General features: G+C 42.2%; 1 protein-coding gene across 1 annotated transcript in view; it reads right to left on the bottom strand.

Moving 5' to 3' along the window:
- Positions 1-8,092: 8,092 nt before the first annotated feature.
- PTCHD1 (patched domain containing 1) overlaps positions 8,093-19,903 on the bottom strand; it is a 58,673-nt gene continuing 46,862 nt past the window's right edge. The window contains exon 5 of the mRNA XM_006776636.2: positions 8,093-10,392. Within this exon, the coding sequence (XP_006776699.1) occupies positions 8,741-10,392 (1,652 nt within the window). The 3' untranslated portion in view covers positions 8,093-8,740. The remainder of the gene's footprint in view (positions 10,393-19,903) is intronic.

Raw genomic sequence — 19,903 nt, 5'->3', positions numbered from 1 at the left:
CCCTACAGGGTTTGATGTTTATCTGTCTCCAGACTGACCACGGTGAACTAATAATGTGTCCTAGAATTTAGATATTTTTACTTGGTTTAAAAGTAATTTATTACTCCTAGAATCACCTATTTGCTAGTGTGAAGAAACCCAACTAAAACACTGGGAAGCACAACATATTGTTGGAGTCTCTTGTGGAGAAGTAGATAAGATTTCTGAATGCTGTATTAGTGATTAATCTGAATGACAAAATATGACCTTATGATCAATTGACATGGATACAACTTAAAAATCCATTTTGATTTAGCCAAAAATTTCATAAAAATAACATGTAATTTCAGGAATTTATTTCATTAGCCATGACAATAAGAGAGGGACCTCATTTTGCTGTTTAAACTATTTTATGTCTAAGGGTGAGGATCGTTTCCACATCACTAATTATTTGGACTCTCTTCCCTTTCATCACCCACTAAAATTGAACTACTAAAGGTACATTTAACTGTTACGACTATTTCACTGTTAATAATTATTGGATGCATCGCCTGGCTGGCATGACTCGGCGGTTGAGAATTGACCTATGAACCAGGAGGTCATGGTTTGATTCCTGGTCAGGGCACATGCCCAGGTTGCAGGCTCAATCCCAGAGTGGGGTGTGCAGGAGGCAGCCAATCAGTGATTCCCTCTCATCATCGATGTTTCTCTCTCTCTCTCCCTCTCCCTTCCTCTCTGAAAGAAAATAATAATTATTATTATTATTACTATCTTTGCTGTTAAAAAAACTAAATGCATTGGCTACTGGACACACTTTTTACAGCTTTGCAACTTTTGCACATTTAGAGGAATGAGAAATTTGACCAAGGAACTATGAAATCCAAGCTGAAACTTCTCTTGTTTGCGCCTACCATTCAATAATTCTCACAGCTCTAAACTGGAGTATGAATACAGAACCAAGAGTGGGTGGTTGAATGATGGAATCATAGACAATAGGAACAGAACTTAAGCATGTTCTTGCCAAGTTACTGGGGAGGAATTATGGGTGGAGAATTTAGAAGAAAATGTGAGGTCCTTTTACTTTATTTTAAAAAGTATAGACTCAGGCTCCATATCTGTATCTTACAGAGATTTCTGAACAACTCCATTATTTTCAGTTATTCCATACAAATTTGATTCTTTTCACCTTACCATTAATGACTTTTTTCCTGTCACAGTGTCTAAGTTTTTGGAACTGCACTAGGTCTCCTCTCCCCAACTCCTCTTAATGTTCACTCCGTGTGTGTGTGTGTGTGTGTGTGTGTGTGTGACTTGTATGACTTTTCTCCCAAACTGATGTTTCCTATCACCAGACTTCCTTGGATGGTGCCTGCCTTCCCTAATGTGCATGAAACACATTGACTTCCCTATCAAACTAATGCTAGGGATAAATGAGAAATGCCTATTCCCTCCTAAGACTGTAGGTTGGCAAGATGGAATGACCATCCCATATGTCCTTCCTCCTTCCTGCCCAGACCTTGGGAGAGATCTCTGTGGTTTTGGCCTTTGCTGTTTTCATCTCTGTCTTAGAAAATTCCATCAAATGCAGTTTCCCAATATAAAGCTGCTAGTTAGCAATTTGTAAATTCTAAGAAACATTCGCTTTTCCAGCTTTGTTTTTTAGTGTACTGCGTGGCTGGTCTCAGACCAGCTCACAGGAAACATAGAAGGGGAAGGTAGTATGAGTGATGGGTTCCTGCACATTAGCTGAAGCCCTGACCTATCAAACCCCATAGAGCTACAGGGCTGGGTCTGATAAGGCATTTTGTTTTATTTTAAAAAAATATGTTTTTATTGACTTCAGAGAGAGCAAGGGAAAGGAGGAGAGAGATAGAAACATCAATGATGAGAAAAAATCATCAATCGGCTGCCTCCTGCACGCCCCCTACTGGGGACCAAGCCAGCAATCCAGGCATGTGTCCTGACTGGGAATCGAACCATGACTTTCCTGGTTCATGGGTCGACACAACCACTGAGTCACACTGACCAGGCCTGCTAAGACATTTTAAATGTACCTCAAATGTGTCAGGGATGTTGTAAAAGGCAGTGTGCATGGGTGTGTGTGTTATGTGTATGCATGAATGTGTGTATCTGTGTTATAGGTGTATTGAGTGTTCATGCATTATGTGTGCATGTGTGTGTACGTGTGTGTGTTTGTGTGTGGGCCAAACATGTTGAAGGTTCACCATGGAATTTAAGTATACTGTTTTGCCAAAGAGAATCATGTGGATTTTTCCAAGGATGAGCCTGGAATGGGTAATAGAAAAGGGGTGAGTCTTTGCCATTGTTTAAGGACTTAAACAAAATACTTTATAGAACTCAGTGAACAAAATCTTCAAGCTTCACTCAGATGCTACCTAATGGGACTAATATTTCTCCATCTCAGTAGAAGCCTTCCCTTGTCATGTCTGGGCAGAGGGTTATGCCAATGGCACTGGGCAGCAGCCAGCGCCTCCCTTGCGCTTCAGGGAAGGCCACGCAGTGATTCCGCCAGCCTTGCCTGTGAGACAACCCAGGTGCATTCCATTGTGTCTGAAGTTACATCAGAAAAAGCACAACCCACAGGTACAGATAGCGTCATTTATTGTCCAGCTTCCTCCATCAGTGTACACTGGATCTAGCTTATGGTGAGGAGTCAGGAGAACTGGGCTTCTATTTGCATATCTGTGTCTAAGACACATCCGTCCTAAACTGTAACTGTATGTCCACGGCCATGATTTCCTATTTGCTAACATCCTACATTTATTGCCAAGATGAATGAAACACATTCTCTCCTTGCTGGAGAGTCAGCGGCTGTGTGTGCATACTCACCAATGGCGGATGTCTCAGAAAAGGGCTCACCTAGGAGCAGCCCTTCCAAGGATGGGATGTGCTACTGCCATGTTCCATATACCTATGCCGCTTGGAACTAGGCTACTCTGCCCCTGGGTCTTTAACAGGGCCCCCTTCTTTGTGCTGGCTTTGCTGGCTCCCCGATATATGTACATTTATGGTGTGTGGTTACTGTCATTTTGAGGTCATATATACTTTGTTGCAATAGTGAGAATGTGGTAGCAGCCTGGTGTTCGTTCTGCCATGAAGAGCACAGCACAGCGGGGTCCTTTCCCCAGTTCTCTCCTGGAAGCATACTTAACGGGTGCTGGAACATAGACTGGACAGTCAAAATATGCTTGCAGAATAAAGGAATAAGGAACAAATGAATGGAAGTGGACACTTGGCTGAGCAGGAAGAAACCAATATTTGGCAGCAGTTTTGGCTCCTTAGAGAAAAGATGGTGGAGAAATTCTTGACTTCCCATTGGTCCAAATGAGGACACCAGGATCCCACTCCCATTGAGGTCTTTATGAATTTAGGACAGTGGTTCTTCACTCTTTTTGGATCAAAGACCTCTTTGGGGAACGGATGACAACCAGGAACTGCACTGGACATATGTGCATATTTTTGCATATAATTTATTTTTAGGGAGCTCAGAGTCCCAGCCTCCCACGGACTCATTCACAGACCCCAGGTTGAGACCCCATCATTGAGATACACAGAATTTGGTAGTAAAGTGGCAAGTGGGGAGAAAGTACTGAGACTAGGAACTAGGAGACTTCAGTTATAGTCCTGTGTCTGCTTCTAGCTAGCTCTGTGCATGGGATTTCACTTCTCCAGATTTCCCTTTCCTGACGTTAAAAATGAGGGGGTAAGCTTAATTCTACCCAAAGATTCACGTGGTGTCAACACCGCAGAGTGGAAGAGGCTGGCACATTCCACAGGAGCTGCATTCCTTTCACTGAGCTTGCTCTGTGGGCTGCCACCTCTGTACACATGGTTTTCTTTGTACTTTGAAAAGCCTTCTTTCCTCACTGGGTAGGTTCCTCCGAACCCTTGCTGTGCTAATTTTAATCTAACTTGAAAGATTTACACAGAGGCCATCGCTCTCTGGTCCCCTAACTTCCTCTTCCCTGCACAGCGCCCTCAAATGGATAGCCTCATGCTGCCTATTGAGGTGAACGGATTTGAGCCCATTCACTTTCCTCTTTGCCGTCCCCCGGACTGGCATGACACAGAAAGAAACAGTTTTAACCACCATAGGGAGGAACTCTGCAATGGCCGAAGCCATTCTCAGTTTTTTGCCAGCGATTCCAGTAGTACTAATTCAATCTTTTCCATTGTGTCACAGCGTTACCCTGCTTTTCAATAAATGGGAACTTTGTTTTTAAATACCTGGCGCTTTTTCGGTAGCACAAACTTCAAAGCAAATTGCCCAAAAGGAATGTTCAAATGTCTCCAGACAAGCTGGGCATAGTAATTAAGTTGTAAGTGCCCTCCCTTCCCTGCTCCCATCCCGAAGTCCCTGGATTCCGTTCCTTCAAGGGTTGAAATCCAACTCCAACATCTGGAGCTTAAGCCCCCTTTACAATTGCCCTACTGAGTGGTGATCTAGCTGAATTTCAAATGTCCTAAAATGACCAGGACAGCTGACGGCATCTTTCTGTAGCCCTAATCCTGGGCCCAAGTCTACAGAAATCTACTTCTCTGTAGCTGTGCATGTTGAGCCCCACTGTGGAACAGACACATTACAAATAATCATGTCTTCAGTTACTTTTGTACGCTAGGTCTTGCCATGAATGTATCATCTCACTTAATCCTTCCAGTGACTCTGCATCATCACCCAAATGTAGGCTCTCCAAGGGTGGCTGGCTTGATCTGATTTGTTCACTTCTGTCCCAGTCTTGAACAGGATGTAGGTCAGTGATGGCAAACCTATGACACGCGTGTCAGAGGTGACACGCAAACTCATTTTTTTGGTTGATTTTTCTTTGTTAAATGGCACTTAAATATATAAAATAAATATCAAAAATATAAATCTTTGTTTTACTATGGTTGCAGATACCAAAAAATTTCTATATGTGACACGGCACCAGAGTTAAGTTAGGGTTTTTCAAAATGCTGACACGCTGAGCTCAAAAGGTTCGCCATCACTGACCTAGGTGATATTAGGCACTCAGTAAGGATTTGCTGGATTTAAAGATAATGACAGTCATTATCCCCATTTTACAGACGAGAAAGCAGAGAGTCACAGACACTGCTACAAGCTGCAGGACTACTTTAATAGGATCCGAAGGAATAAAGCCATTGGGAAGAGGGTACCATTTGTGTCCAAAAGGCTCTGCCTCTTGCCAAACCCCCAAGGTGGCTGCCCAGCCCACCTGTTGTTGAGATAGACACAGCTGGGGCTGGAGGAAAGTGGTGTTAGGGTCCAAGAATACCACTTAGAACAGTTGGGTGGTGGTTAGTTACAATGAAAGGGTCATCAAGGGCCGTGTATAGAGCAGTATATTGCATACATAACTGCAGCCATGGAGGATGGTTTCGGATTATTTCACTTTTCATTGAAAATTGAAGGGGTAAAAGTGGTAGGAAAGGTGAGAACAAGACAGCCAAACACAAACACCACAAACCAAACCACAGCAAAACAAAAGCCAGAAAACCTCCAACCCCAAAACCAAACCAGGACGAAACGTACGAGCTGGAACAATGGAGAGGGAGTTTCATGAGGGTTTGTCTTGTTTTCTGTGGAACACATGTAGTCCTTTTAGCCTGAGGAGCCCTTATGCTACGTATTGGACCATTGCTAAACAATAATGCCCCATTTCAAGTATCATTTTCTGTCTTGCAAAACCCAAGTGTCTTGGGAATTTATGTCTTCTGCTGAGAGAATATAATCCTTACCCTGACTTTTTTTTTTTCCTTATTAGTGGCCAAGAAAGCCCAAGTATCACAGTTTTTTAAAAGTTGACCAGGAGAAATGTTTGTGATGAATGGAATATTTTCTTTGGTAAACAAACACCAACTCAAAACCAACCAAATGAGTTTCTTTGGTAAAGTGAATATTAACGCCTTGGTTGGAATTAATTGAAAACTAAAACTTTTCCAAGTGTTTGCTAGGGTCGTTCTTTCCCTCTTTATAGCAATTGAAAAAGTAAAACTTCATGAAGTAAAGACAAATTTTATATGGATGTGATTTTGAGTTACTTCTAAAGTGTCTTCTCCATGGTGGGGTTAAGCTGGGGCTAAACCAATGCTGTCAGAGCAATAATCAATAATCATTATTAACAATTAAATAATGATCTAACAATAAATAATCGGTAATAAATCTTGGCATGCAGAGTCCCCCAGTAAAAAAAAAGAAAAGTCATTCCACAGTCAGAATTTCATAAGCCTTGATTTCAAGTGTTGAAAAGAGAAGTTGATAAGGTTGAAAAGTCCCTTCATTTAAAAGTACATTATCCCAAGGAATACAGAGTCTCAATCCAGTTGGAAAACTGTCGTAAAACAAAGTTCCACAGTAAGTCCTTCCGGTTGACCACATTGAATGATTAAATTCTCAACAAAATCCGCTTAATCGGTGAGTGCGTCGTATCAGTTTTGTGGAGTCGTTTGAACCCGAGGTGCTCCACGTGGCCGACACTAAATCCATGGCTGATTTAGAACACACTGTTCAGAAAATGATTTAGCAACATATGATTTAAGAATAAAAGCAATCCCCTCTTCAGCCGTGTTTGATAAATAATAGCCTTGTCGCAGGCCCCTTGGAGAGAGAATTGATCGCAGATCTATTATGTGAACTTGCCCTTTTTTGAGGACTGTGTTTGTCCTCAGATTAAAGCTCATTATCTTCTAGTTGAGCACATACCATGCTGGTATGATCGCTTTGTGTGTCTGCAGGAGAGATTGGACAAGTGTGTAATGGACTAGTGATGATCCCCTGCACATGTATTTACAGCTGTGTGAACAACAGTACATGAAATAGAAAACACAGGTTTGCACTTGGTGGAATACATCTGAATCATTTGGGCATTTTTGCTGTTTGGAAAGACAGTGGCAAATCTAAATCCCAAACAATTACCCAGACGTTAAAAAAAAAAAAAAAGCCTGCCCTGTGGCCAACAAAGTCCCGTGTTCCTTCCTTGGAAATGTACTTTGAAGGGAGTAATAGCCCTCTTATGAGAAAATCTAAAATTGGCCTGCCCTGTCTTAGACATGCTAAAATGATAGAAACCCTCTAGTGGTGTGACCCTGGGTGAGTCGCTTTATCCTCCTAGGTCTCAGTTTCCTCCTCTGTGGAGGATGGGAAAGTTGCACAGTACATCCGCTAAAGTTCAAAAAGGTAAGGTGCTTTTGGGAAATGCTTATCACTATAGATGTCTAAGTAAGCTACATCTCTAAAAGGGAAAAAACACTGTAGACAGTTGCCTCAAATGTGACCAGCTTTTAGCTTAATTTGTACAGACTTAAAGAAACGCAGGGGTCTGGGGCAACATACATAGCCTCTGCAGATCAAACCTTTTCTGTTTAGATCCTGCAGATACTGCAAGTCAACAGTATAAGCATCTAGGCTCATTGACGTGCAGACGGGCCATGCGATGAAGTAGACGGGCAGTAACGAAGGCTTGGGGCGGGGCAGGAAGATGAAAGTGCAGCCAGTTTAGCAGGAAAGTGTGACTGTCATCATTGATAGATTTATATCAGAGATTACATCTTCCGGCCATTCCATCTATCTCCCTTTCCATTCTGTATCTCCCTGCCTGCGCTTTCTCGAAGTTTCTCAGCTTCAGGACTTGCGCCCACCAAAGCACCTTGTGTCCTCCGGGTCTCTGAACAGGCATGTCTCCTGGCGCAGGCGCACTGGCACTACAGTTTGGAGGCTATGGCAGATAAGCATCTCAGTGTTCCTTTCTCCTTCCTTAGCTAGGCGTGGGCAGGTTTTGTTTCTGGGCATCCACGCACAAAATGCATGCAGGGCCAGACCACGAACAGCTGTACCAGCTGGCCATTTTTTTCTTAAAATGGAAACACTGTCCCTGGGTTCAAGTAGACACCTGCTTGTCCTCCGTCGTGCCAGGTATTTGGGTTTGGCTCTGTGGTTTTGGGTACTCAGAGCCTCCTGCCAAGAGCTGTAACTAATAAAGCAGATCCATTTGGTGACAAGCAACAGGATATTCCAAAATAGAATCGCCCAACTCTGCATTGCTGGAGCTGTCACTGGTTTAAAGGTATAGTAACTGAACCAGACAAATGTGAAAATAGGATCAATTCATTCTACACAACAAAACTGCCTCATCTGGGGGAATTGAGAGGTGACTCGATTTCAGCCCCTGGTGATGGCTACTCCACCATGTGTCTGCTTCTGAAGGTCTGGCTTGCTTTTGCTGGCCAGAGCTTTCACAAGCATCTCCTTGGGGTGTCGGGGAGCTAGATGAGATGACTGAAACCTCAAACCACAGAGCCTGCCTGGAGCTACTGCTCTGCAGAAGTTCTGGAAGCCTTACTGTTTGAACAATGCTTAAAGCTATTTCTGCCTTGGCAGCTGACCTTTCAATCAGTAGGTTTTTGTCACAATACCAGCAACATCTGCAGTGTGAATAAAATGGGATTCTGCTTGCTCTTAAGCTTTCTTCTATCTGATCTTAGTTTAGGAGACTATAAGTCTCCATGTGTGTGTGTGTGTGTGTGTGTGTGTGTGTGTGTGTAAAGTCTTTCTGATAACAACCTTTTGTTTAAAAGGTTGAAAATATGCAATGCCCATTTCCCCCCCTTGTCCTTTACTTTCTTTTGGCAATCAATGCCTGTTTCTTACCCTTACAAAAGAAAGAAAAACTCTAAATCTGTTTCATTAGCATCATCGCTTTGCTCTTCGTAAGACCTAGGGTGAAAATATAACAAGCAGACACTCTCACACTGTTGTGATCTGGTCAACCACTCGGGTACTATCCATATCCACCATTTCGACACACTCAATTTCCTCCCGGTTTTCAGGATTTTTCTTATCTTTCCTTTTTTTCTTAGAGGGTGGCAGGAAAGTCAGTATCACAGGTAAAATGGCAAAGCAGTGAAAGAAGGTGACAAATGCTATTAAAAACAAGCACCTGAACAGTGTACAGGTCAGATTTGAAGGCACAGCTGCGAGAGGAATCAGACCAACAAGATAGCAGAGGTAGCTCTGTAAAATAGCTACCCCGTGCACTTCCAGGGCATTTTTTACCCATTTAGTTCTTGTGAGGTCCTTGCCAAGAACAAATGTGGATAACAGTGGAGCACAATTGTCAATTGTGTAGTTAATTCCATAAATTAAGCATAGCACGGAAATGCAGTCTAGTTCGACTTTCCATAAGGTCATGAAACCTACAACTCCAAACTCCACGGACACGACCGTTAGAGTGAGCCAGACATTAATCAGGGAATCTGCCACCAGGAATGACGAGAAGAAGAGCAGGAACAAAGCACTGATGCAGGAGTTGTGCAGGGGGGCGCCCAGAGAGGAGGCATATCGATCCATGTACACGAAGGATGGATTGAAAACAATGAACTTCACCTTGGAGGTGACAGAAAGTCTCCTCAGGGTCTCCAGGAGATCGTAGAGTTCTTCTCTGTTGGTTTCCATGGTCTTAGCCACCAAAAACATTCTGGAGGCCACTACGTCGAACTCATCGTACTTTTTAGAGAAGATGATGTCCTCTTGAAAATGCGAATATTGGGGGGCTTTCAGAAAGGAGTTCCTCAACATGTCTGTGAAGTTTTTCTTAGGCAAGCCAGTGGACACATTGAGTTTCCGAAGGTAATTTAAATAGCTCTCAAACCAGGATATCCGAACAAACCCCTTGGTGTATTCCAGGACATCTTCTTGGACACTAGTGTTCCAGTATTCGATGGACTCATATATGTAGAACCCAATCACTGGACTATAGTTGCTGAAGTACTTTTGCTGGGCAGTAGTGTACTCAATGGTTTGTGTCGCAGTCGCTACGATGTTACTAAGGTCTGACCCTTCACTGACCTGCAGATAGCCCATTAAGGCAAAGGAAATATAAATAAGGTAAAAGAGAACTACAAAAGGCTTGACATAGGTGTTGGTTATCCAGTCACAGTAATAGCGTTTGAGGAAACATACCAACAGGTGACTCTCATAAGTGTTTGCTTCCTCACCGTCACTTGTGTCCTCGCTGAATCTGGCTGTCAGGAGGAACCTGTACCATGCCGGCTTCTCCTGCAATACATCGGGCTTTGGGACTTTTCGACAGAAGATACTATGCTGGTAATTGTTTTCTATGTAGCCAGTGAATACCAGGCTGGAACCATAAAATGACAGTACATAGAGGTAGTTGAAAAGGATTGCAATACAGGAATTGCAGCAGAAGATTCTGGCTGCCTCAATGTTCGTGAAAGGGCTGGCCCCTATGCCAAAGGTGACCAGGTACATGGCAGTGGTGAGAGAAAAGGAGAGCATGGAGTCGGCATAGACCTCTGCAGTTCTCTCTTTAACGTGTTGGTCTTCTCTAGTTTTTCTCCAGGAGGATAACATTTCAAAAGTCCCATATAATCCATGACCTGAGGGGGCAGAAAAAGACCAGATCAAAAGTTTGAAAGATGGATCTCTTTAAAGAGGGGAACCAGCTTGGTTATGGGCAACTTACTGGGTCAGGGGAAGTAGAACCAGCCCTAGTGTGACCAGTGTCAAGTAAATGCCAATGACTTCTCCGGTGGAGAGAGAGGCCTGTTCTTGGGTGAATCAGAAATGTTAATGGCTCGTCAAAGGGCAGCCAGAAGAGCTAAGATCTTTGTGCTCCCTCCTGGCTTAAGAGAACTGGGTGGATTTTTGCTAATGAAAATACATCCTGCATATCAGATATTTACATTACGATTCCTAATAGTAGCAAAATTACAGTTATGAAGTAGCAACGAAAATAATTTTATGGTTGGGAGTCACCACAACATGAGGAACTGTATTAAAGGGTCGCGGCATTAGGAACGTTGAGAACCACTGGCCTAGAGAAAACTGAGTAGACTTGGGCCTATGTCTCTTGGGGATTGTGTAGAGCGACAGTTTAAAGTTGTTGGTGTAGTTTGCAGAGTATCTGTTTCCCTTGGTTGGTGGGACACACCAGAGGAGATGCCTAGTCTATCATTTTGCTTGTCATCCCCACAAAGCTGGCTGGAGGTCAGCACAGAGGAAGGCAGTGGGCAGAGGGTCCTGAGTTACATCTCATCATCTCATTTAAGTCTGGCCAAGTGGAGGGCTTTAGGGAGAAGGAGGCACTGTATTTACTTTGAGCATTGACAGGAACTTAAATCACATCCTCTTTTATGTTTCCTTCCCTAAATATCAGTGCAGGAAGCAATAAATCTGAGAGACAGACGGAAGCAAACACGGTAGGAACAAGTCTGAATGAGTAGGAAAAATGAAAGAAGGCACAGAGTCATATGAACTCCCCCTGCAGTTGATCAAAATCAAATCTGTAATACTTTCAACAATAAGGAATTTAACAAAAGAAAATTTAGGTTGAAAGTTTATGGCTTGTATTTGGTCTCCAGGAATCTGTTTGACCAAGTTTTGTTATTCAAAGATGATGAATCAAGCAGGTGGTGACTTCTGGCCTCTCAGCATTATTTGGCAATGGCCTCTGAGGGAGACATCAAGATTAGTGACCTCTTTGCTTAAATCCACAGCGCCTTTGCCTCCTGGGTTAGCATTCCAGTAATGCTGGAATAGTAGAGGCCCATGTTCTCACTCCATTCTACTGTCGGAGACCAGATGTAGCTGGACTTCTCTCACCTCTCTTGGTTGGAGCCAGGCACTTCCCCAATGGGCCTCCCATCAATGCATCAATGTGACCCATCGTGTTTTTCAGTAACCCCCTGTCTTGGCACCGGCATCAACAGATCTCATTTTCTGCTTCTCCACCTTGGCATATTCAATCCCATTATTGAGGATAATAAAATCTTTACCCTGTGGTACAATAGTCTTGTTTTTAAAAAGGAATTTAAAATCTCCAGCCAAGCGTAATGCTGAGGGAAGTGAGTCACTGTGATGTTGTGTATACAATAAAACTGAGCGCACGTCTTCCCTCGTGCCCAGGCTGGTATTTATAGCCTTCTTGTGAAATCTTGGCCTCAAACCCGAATGCCCATTTGATAGTTATTACATAGGCCTGTTTCCTCAGAGGGACTTGGCATTTATCTTAATTTACTAGCCATCGTTTTACAGCCACTTTTCGAGGTCAGGTCAAAATTGTCAATTTGATAACTAGCTCTGTGGCCCCTATTAAATTGGAGGCACCTAAACTCTCCGTACATGAAGCAAAAAATGCCCTTGTTGCCTGGCAGGCTGTTGTTAATTATGTTTTAGGTAGCTAACAGCAAGTCTCAGGAGGGAAAACTGGTAAGTCTATTTCCACTGTGTTGCCAGGAAGGACCAACTGACCTTTGGTTAAAAGCAACGTATCACTTGACAATGAAGGTAAAGGAGGGTTAATATCTCTGAGGTGTCTGCACCCCGGGGAAATAGTATTGACAATTTCATCTAGAGCCACGTAAACTAAGTTCCAATGGGCAAAACAATTTAGCGTTTCACTGAAAATGGCAAATGGAAGTTTTTTTTACAGTATTTACTTGTTAGAAACAAACAAAAAGTTTTAAAACAGGGCTTTCATACTGAATCATTAAATATGGTAAGAAAATAAGGATGCATATAGAAGGATTTTAATCAGCCATATAGTAGAATTTAAATGAAATCTGTTTCACACTCCTTTCTTAAATTTGGTGTAATATTTTATAACTAGAGGCCTGGTGCACGAAATCCGTGCACTGGGTGGGGGTGGGGGTCCCTCAGCCGGCAGTCAGACATCCCTCTCATAGTCCGGGGCTCTTGCAGTCTGGGACCCCTTGCTCCTTACCACCCATCTGCAGCAGAGGCAGGAGAGGCTCCCACCACTGCCACTGCGCTTGCCAGCCATGAGCCTGGCTTCTGAGAGCAGGGGCGGTGGCGGGAGCTTCTCCCGCCTCTGAGGCAGTGCTCAAGAACAGCAAGCCTGGCTTCTAGCTGAACAACGCTCCCACAGGGGCAGCACACTGACCACCAGCGGCAGCTCCTGCATCGAGCATCTGCCCCCTGGTGATCAGTGCATGTCATAGCGACCTGCCATCTGGTCATTTTGCATATTAGCCTTTTATTATATAGGATGATATTACCTGACCCTGATGGGAAGCTACAACAAGAATTCATTTCTTACCTTGCCATTGAATAATCTTAGAAGCTAATTGAGAAAAGATATTTGCATTAACAGAGCTATTAGGTAAAAAGGGTGGTGCTGGAGGGTCCAGAATGAAAATAAATTCAAGGAAAAGTAGAAGTAGGCTATTTGCTTGTCTCTTGTGTTCTGTTGCTACATTTTAAATGCCTTGTCCTATAGTTTGGTTATTTTTATTGTATTTTAACTATTTTCACACATGCTCTGGGGTCTGAGGGCAATTCCAGAGAGAATTCTGATTTTATTTTTAGGCTTTTGGAAACTATGCCTTTCCTTTGTTCCTCTTGCGACAGGGATGTGCATGCAGATACTCATAGAGGCCAGCAAAGGGATCCCTGAGAAAGAATCTGTTCTACTGATCCCTCAGCATTGGTTGCTAGCTCTCATTTGCCTTGCCCCTACCCATTCCTGATAGGCTAGGACTGTTGTTTCTCAAGCCACACCTCACCAACAGATGCCTTTACCTTAAACCCAGACCTGGAGTTGTGCAGTATCTTCACAGAGCTCTTTGGTTTTCAGGAACAGCTGCCTACACCATAACCAGGCCTCCTTCCCAAAGCTCAGTCAATCAGGGGAGGGATGAGTGCCAACAGAGCTGCCTCCCTAGGATTAACAGCCTGGAGTGCCTAGCTGGCACTAGACCTGATTCGCAGCTCGATATTGATGTTGAAGAGGTCAATTTATGACCCTAAAGCAGAGCTGAACTGTAGGGCCCCTGTTTCCTGGCCTCTACTCAAGGGGAGACATTCCCAGAGCCTTGGGACATGAAGAGTGCCCTGCACCCTGGGATGCTGGTCTGCCCATAATGATAGCCACATTCCCTTTGGTTTTGACTTTCAAGGGTATCCTTTGAAATGCACCCCTCTCCCTGGAACACTGAGCTACCAAAGCAGCTTCCCTTCGATCTGGGGAATGGGACAGAGAATAGAGATGAGGAGGCCGTGAAGAGGAAATCATAAGCAGGTGGATTTTGCAGGGAGAAGACTCCTTCATACTTTTCCCTCCAGCCTTGTCTTTTATAATCACTTCCGAACGTGGAAACTAAGGAAAGGCAGGGAAGAAAGAGTTCGGTAGGCTCGGTCCCTCCCCACTTTCCTCTCTCGGCAGTTGCCTCCCTTCTTCAGCATCACCATCACCCATCACTCTCTTAATTTGGGGGGCTGGGGTCCGGCAAGCAGGACTCTGAGGCGATGTCGGCGAACAGATACTGCATGTGGATTGAAGAGACTTTTCAGAGGTTTGGCTATTGTTTTCCCCATATTGCAAAGGTGCTTTAGAAACAAAAGTATTGCTCTCTGCTCTGAACTCTAGTTATTAAATTTTCTCTATGAACTCAGAGCGTTCCTATTACATCTGACCAAGGGGCCTATGTCATTGGCACAAAGCATCGCTTTGGCATGGGACCATTTTCCGTCTCCAGTGTTCACGAGGACTCCCGGGTAGCAGTGTTCATGCGGGAAGCTACCTAACAGGAAGTTCCAAAGAGATTTAGCCCTTGGTGACCAAGACCCTGCTGTGGTAATGGGAGGCAGGGCTCATCATCAGAGGGGCAGCTCCATGGCTGGAAACTGTATCATCGTCAGCATGCCAGGAACTGACCAATCTCCCAGACCATTCCCTCTTACAGTCACAGCATGTAAGCCCGTGAACAGTTGCCAAAGGGAACTGTTAAACAACACACACGGATGCTATCACATTCTGAAGATAAAGAAGCCCTTAAAGTATTCACTTGTCTTCTCAAAGTACATTCAAGCTATTTCTTTCTCTTTTGATTCCATTTCACGGCTGTAGAGTTACATGCATATCAGTGTGTGTCAAGACACACACACAGGTCCAAGTTCTAATTATTCACGAGTGAATGCTTTGAAGGCACAGTGGGCTGTTAGCCAGGCTCCAGGACAAGGACAATAGAGCTGGCTCTTCACCAGTGTTCAGACACAGTTTGTACCAGGAGTGCAATTGAAATTTTATTAGCAGCAGACTTTGGGGTTGTCATCTAGTAAACTCAGATACTGAAGGGTTTAGGCTGATCATTTTTCTTTTTCCCCAAAGAATTTTATATCTTTATATGCAGTTAACGTTCAGGCTTTGGAGCCAACGAAGAGGAAAAGTAACACAGGTGATAAATAACATGAATGGCAGCAAACTTCCAACGGGCTAATCCTGAAGCCATTTAGGGTGAGCCTCTGGAACCTCAGATTAAATCTCCCTCTAGTCCAGCCCTTTTCTGGGTAAGAATTAACCCAACTTCACCCAGTAGATCTACTTCTGGGAAGTTACTCAGAAAGTGAATCATATTTTAAATGTAGTTGATGGCTTTGCTATCACGGGCAATCTGGGTGATTTGGATTTTTTATTTTTATTTTTTTGTCCTTGAACAATCACGGGCAAATTGATCTATTTTGTGCATGTGGCTTTTGTAAGGCAGATTTTTCTTTAGGCCCAGATTCTCCCACCTTCCCCAGCACACATAGGCAGAGGCTGACACCTGTAGGCACACCTCACATTTTAACCCTTTCCATACTGGCTGGGTTTCCTCACCCTGACTTCCTAAAAGTAAGCAATAGCTGAAAAGATGAGGAGGTGAAATGGGATAGTTTGCTGATGGATGATCTTCGGTTTCAATGTGAAATTTTTTCATACTAGGAAACAGTGGAGCCAAACCTCATATATGGAAGTAAAAGGACTGCATTCTTCTAGAAAAGCCACAGAGTATAAGGACTGCATGAGCAAAATCCACTTAAGACATATTTTATTCTTAGATGAGCTTGACTAAGTAGCTCATGTTTATAAAATGCTTTTCTTTGACTGACACCCACATAAATTTATGATTTTTGTGTGTTTTTTTTGAGAAGAAATTTAAAGTGTAGGTATGTCTGGGTTGAGTAACATCTATTTTCAGGGGGAAGTTCACTAACTGGGTTACATTTACACTTTGCCAGTTATAAACATTTACTTTCTATGCCGAATTGTTTGGTTTATCACAGCCTGTTTTGTCTCACAGTTAAGAGTGAGAGTAAAGGTCTACTCTGCTTAAGTTAAGACGGATGCTCACAGCAGGATGAACACACACATCTTATTCTTTTTACCGGAGACCGGTCATATTTTCAAAATTCTGATCACAGTGCTGGGTTTTTATCTGAGAAATGATTTTCCTTCACTAAGAAGCTGCAAATAAGAGTCCAAGAAATGACTTTGCTAATAGCTCTTCCTTATTTAAAGATATTTAGATACTGAGTGTGTGCAGCATTATATAAAATTGGTGTGTACAAATGTGGCCCATAATATATGCTATGGTCATTGTGAAGACATATGTAAATTATAAATATATGTATATGTAGCTTATCCTATTCAAACATATTTTATATATTTACATATAAAATGTGTGAATATATACTATATAGTATATAGATAAACATAGTATTTGTATTCAAACATTCAACCCATATACACTACATAATATATGTTATAAAGACATAAATGCATCTGTATACACACAACCTAAAGTTATTGCATAATAAATTGTATCATATATGATAGCTAATGTGATATATAATATATATTATGCAACCAGCTTATACACACCCACACCCACGATGAATAGCAGACTGATGTGAAATTTATTTTTCTGGTAAGGAAGAGAAATGCTAGTGTTGCTACATCAATCAACGCAGAGAAGGAGCTAGATTCCCTTTCTTAGGTTCCGTCTACATTTTGGCTCTTGCCTGGTGAAATAGCCTCTATGTCAGTGGTTCTCAACCTTCCTAATGCCGCGACCCTTTAATACAGTTCCTCATGTTGTGGTGACCCCCAATTTCATGGTTACAAATTGAACAATTAAAGCATAGTGATTCATCACAAAAACAACGTGTAATTATATATGTGTTTTCCGATGGTCTTAGGCGACCCCTGTGAAAGGGTCGTTCGACCCTCAAAGCGGTAGCGACCCGCAGGTTGAGAACCGCTGCTCTATGTGAAATGCAGGGTTGCCTTAACAATGACTGTGAATCTACTTGCATGGTGAACTCCTGTAGACCCATGTGGTGAAGACTACCTAGCCCAGCAGTGACTTGCTGAGATGTTAGTCCAAATGCAACACCACCTCATAGTTTAATTTTTACCAGCTTAGTGTCCTGATGTTGTACCCTACTGCCTGACCTTCGTAGAATCTGCAACTCTCCCGTTCCCTAAAGTAGGTGGCTAGGCCACCCAGAGTGTACTTAAGGAGACCCGACCCGGGGCAAAAAGGTGGCGCTCTTGCATTCCTCTACGTAACTGAGCTCTGTCTTCCTAGACCTGCAACCCCAATCTTGTTCTTGGCTTCCTTTATGGTTAAGAATAGAACAATAAATTGTATTTTGTTCAAACCTATTTCTCCCCACCTACCCCTTACTGTAATAGGATTTGGTAGAGCATGAGAATAAGAAGCTGAGAACTAGCCACAAACTAGATTACATAATCTCCTTGTAAATGAGTCCCACAATAACCAGAGACCATTACAAATAAGGTTTTCAGGGAAAAACAATTGAAAATATTGTATGAAATTACTCTTCTTCCCAATCAGATATAAACAAACATGGGAACCACAAAACCTCTATAGCCTGGCGGGCATGGCTCAGTGGTTGAGCGTTGACATATGAACCAGGAGTTCCAGGTCAGGGCACATGCCCGGGGTTGTGGGCTCAATCCCCAGTGTGGGGCGTGCAGGAGGCAGCCAATCAATGATTATCTCTCATCATTGATGTTTCTTTCTCTCTCTCCCTGCCCCTTTCTCTCTGAAATAAATAAAAAAATATAAAAAAACCCTCTGTAAACCAGCTTTTTCCTAGAATCTACTGAACCTATTAGTGATTTATCTCTAAGCAGACTATTTCCAGAACTCTCTATTTTACCGTGTAGATTGTCATATTGTTGCAACAATGGACTTCTACAATAATGTGTTAGGTTGAACCACAAGAAAGTATTGCTTTTGTAGTTCAAAGATGGTTGGATATTGGTGTCAATTTTATAGGTCAAAAATAGTTGAATATTGGCAATATCATATGGTTTGGGCTTTATTATTTTAATCTGGCGGATTCCTGCCCTTCCCCCAGTTTCTCATGATTTTAGGAATATACCAGAATACTCATCAAGAAAGCAAAACCTTTCAGGTGTGCTTATGTTTAAGAGCAAAGATTACTGAGTTGCAATTTCTCATTTAGAACTACATTGCTTGCATAAGAACTTTTACCCCTTTATAAGACTGAGCTCCATATACTACATCATATTCTAGGTGGCACCAAATTACAACAAATTCTTGGAGAACTGAACTCGATCTTCTAGTTTCTGCTAAACAAATAATCTTAGAATGTATTTCTGAAAGAAGCCAAACATCCCTGCTATTATTTTCCTCCTAGCACTTAATCACATTCTTTCTTCCTTTCCCATCCTTGAATATGAGTGGCCTGGCTGTGTTATTCAGAAGGAAGAGGATCTGGCATTTGACCTTCTCAAAATCCTAAACATTTGAAATGACTTGAAAAATATTTTTCTTGAAGAACATTTTTGTCTCATCTGATCTTCACCACTCTTGTATCTTGGTAAATGCAAAGCAACCATTTTAAATGAGATGAACTAATACCCAAACTACCTTCTGTACAACCTCAATTCTCCCCTTTAAGTTGGTCAGTATATACATGCAGCAACCCCCCTTCCAGACGAAGAAGGAAGAAAACCTTCCTCCTGTTCCCTTCTATCTCGAGCATTCCTTTCCTTTCCTTATTTGTGTCGGATCAGCAAATCTGTGGAAATATTAAGCCCGTAAGGAGCGCTTACATCTACAAAACCTATGCTAATTTCTTAGACCACACACAACTGCAGGACAGTGATGTAAATCCTCATCCTTTAAAGGAAATTCCATAATGGGTCAAAATGATGACTGTCTTATGTTTTCAAGTGCCAGTTCAAATATCTTAATACCTGATATGAATATAATTTGGAAATATAAGCTATTACTGTATGCATAAGGGCTATGGATGAAATAAACTCCTGTCCAAATTATAGTAACTAAAAGATGTTAATGAGCATGTATAATACTGTAGACCTTTAAGGATTTTGGCTCTAAATAAACTGATCTGAGTCATATGGACAGGGGTTTTGCCAGAAGTGGGATTGTCTAATATGCATGCTGCTGATTAAAAACATTCTAAATCATGATGTATCTGCTTACATCATTGCCAAAATGATTCATCTGTGTAGGATATATTCTTATTGCCAGAGATGTCACGTACCGTCTTGGCTAGAAACACACAGTCATATCCCATGATGGTGAACTCTCAGAGTTTATCCAAATTCTTTCTTATTCTGGAATTTTGTCAGGTTAACACTGCTTGACACACGTGGTCTTAAAATTTTCCATTCTAAATCTACTGCCATTTTGGTATTTGGCTGTGTCTGGCCTTATGTGACCGACATTACACTGAGAATGTTTAGTTTCTTGAATCTATCACATTGTAGACCTATTGTCAGCTAAGGAAATGTCTATATTAGAGACTTTTTCTGAGATTCTTTTCCTTCTAAATGAGGCCATATATTTTTAAATTTTTATTTGATATTGTATTGAGGTAACATAAAAAATCAAGAAGTTTTGCTTAAATCTGTTTAGGTTAAGCATAGTCATTTTGTGTCATAGACAGGCAATTTAAAAAACCAGATAGTTTTTGACTCAGTGCAAAACCCTTAGGACTGTATTTCTTCTTGGTCATTTGAAATATTTATTGGCATTTAAAGATTGGTCATCAAAAAACGGAATTTAACATTGGCCCTGAATACAT

The sequence above is a fragment of the Myotis davidii genome, unplaced genomic scaffold (genome assembly GCF_000327345.1).
Source record: "Myotis davidii unplaced genomic scaffold, ASM32734v1 scaffold1529, whole genome shotgun sequence".
In the NCBI taxonomy this organism is placed as follows: Eukaryota; Metazoa; Chordata; class Mammalia; order Chiroptera; family Vespertilionidae; genus Myotis; species Myotis davidii.
Note: the sequence above shows the minus strand (reverse complement) of the source record. Positions and strands in the feature narration are given on the sequence as shown.